Raw genomic sequence first — 2,345 nt, forward strand, 5'->3', positions numbered from 1 at the left:
AAAATTGAATATATTTATATTGTAATTACTACAATACTATACATATAAAATTCAAAGAAGAATAATAACATACTAATGATGTTTGTCACTTTATTTAGTTTTCTTATTTGAACTTCTATATATATATATATATATATATATATATATATATATATATATATATATAGGGAAAGGTTATATGGAAAATAAACAATTAGGGCAACACATGTTGGAACCAATGAAAACATAACAACACATCACTTTGGAATAACTACATAAATAACTTCCATAATACATTGCTTATGAATAAAAAAAATGGACACGTGTCACTTGATCATTGGTTCCAGCATATGTTGCCCTAATTGTTCATTTTAGATTGAACCTACTTCTACATATACACACATCAAAATCAATGTTCTAAATAACGTAAATAGTGACTTTACTACGATGTAAAGCCTCAAGCTTTTCCGAACCTTGTGGTGACTTAAGGCGGCAATTTTGTATATAATTAATATTTTTGTATGTATTTTCTACTATTATTCATTTTTATGTATATATATGATTTAAGACAGTATTTTGATAAAGTTTAGCGACATGTACAAGCGTTGAAGCCATGACGAAGACATGACAAGCTTTTAAAACCTTTATCAAATTTATGAAAAATATATGTAAAACAAAAAATAACATGCTTAAAAACAATATAAAACTTAAAAAATAATTAAATAATCTTACAATCATAAATAAAGTTAAATGATTAATTATTACTATACTTTTATTAATATTTATTTTAATTGTGTAGCATGTTATTTACATGAACCAAACTTGCGTAGGATCGATAGGACGAATCTCTATATGACGATCGCCGGTTCAATGGTGAGGAAACCCGATTGTTAAACATTTATTCGTTTCTATCCTAATAAATAAAAATAACTTGTTATATGTCCTTCTTTCATAAGACCATAAGGTGTGGGCAACTAGATGCAACACCATTTTGGTGTCACATCACATGCCACATCATCAATGGTGTTATAACACCAAGTGAGAAAATGAGCAACATGTTATATCTTGTTATGACACCAACTTTTTTTTCATTTTATATTTTATTTTATTTATTTCGATTTCTTTAAAATTAAGACAAGTATTTTTTAAATTAAAAATAAATAAAACATAATGTTTAAAAAGTATAAAAAACAATTAAAATTTTCTAAAAATTAAAATTAACATAAAGACTAAATTACACATAATATCAAAAACAAAAACAAAAAAAGAAATAACATCCAAATTCAAAAAAAAACAAATAACAACGCTATTCGTTATCGTTGTTGTTACCATAGAAGATATGATCCGCCAAATCCTCTCGAAGTTGTCTGTGTTTATTTGCGTCCTGAATGTCAACAACGCGATGCAAATAATCTGCTGTTCCTGGTTGAAACTGAACGTGTTTGGGCTCCGTTGGGATATAGTGTGCAATATTTCGCCCTTTATCTTCTACTACCATGTTATGCATTATGATACACGCATACATGATATATCGTAAAGTTTCTAAATCCAATGGTCGTGCTGCATGTTCGACTATATGCCACTTCGCCTTCAGCACCCCAAAAGCACGTTCCACATCCTTACGTGCTCCTTCTTGTCTTCTCTTAAAAAAATTGTCTCGTTCTTCAACCGGGTGGCGGAATGCCTTCACGAATGTGGAATACTGAGGATATATTCCATCTGTAAGGTAATACCCATATTTGTATTCGTTTCCATTCACCGTGAAAGGAGCATCCGGGGCTTTTCCATTCAAAAGATCGTCGAATATTGGCGACTGATCAAGAACGTTGACGTCGTTGTTGGAACCCGCAACCCAAAAAACGCATGCCAAATCCATAAATCTTGAGAAGCGACAGCCTCTAACACCAAAGAAGGTGATCCGTGATGACCACTTGCGTATTGCCCTTTCCATGCTACCGGATAATTTTTCCATTTCCAGTGTGTGCAATCAATGCTTCCAATCATTCCGGGAAACCCATGGCGTTCTTCATGCGCCGCATACAATTCTTGCAAATCATGCAACGAAGGTTTCCGCAAATACACGTCACCAAAAGTTTCAACAACACCCCTTGACAATGTATACAAACTCTCTCTTGCGGTTCTTTCGGACATTCTCATATAGTCGTCCATGGTGTCGGGTGACTCCCCCATAGCCATCAAACGAATGGCCGCAACACATTTCTGCAACGTTGTAAACCCGCGTCTACCTCTAGCATCATATCTTAATTGAAAAAATTCGTACCTAAACATAAATTAACTACAGTTAAAAATATATTGCATATGTTGTAAAATTAAAGAAACATATAGTACATTTTTCATTTATTTTG

At 32.2% G+C, this 2,345-nt stretch overlaps 1 protein-coding gene across 1 annotated transcript; it reads right to left on the reverse strand.

Annotated features, from left to right (window-relative positions):
• Window positions 1–1,285: 1,285 nt before the first annotated feature.
• On the reverse strand, window positions 1,286–1,951 carry LOC145060119 (uncharacterized). Its single transcript, XM_079007842.1, has one exon. It carries the CDS (start codon window positions 1,949–1,951, stop codon window positions 1,286–1,288), a length of 666 nt encoding a protein of 221 aa, XP_078863968.1.
• Window positions 1,952–2,345: the final 394 nt, after the last annotated feature.

This window comes from Lactuca serriola, chromosome 6 (assembly GCF_051521515.1).
Source record: "Lactuca serriola cultivar US96UC23 chromosome 6, Lser_US96UC23_V15, whole genome shotgun sequence".
NCBI lineage: Eukaryota > Viridiplantae > Streptophyta > Magnoliopsida > Asterales > Asteraceae > Lactuca > Lactuca serriola.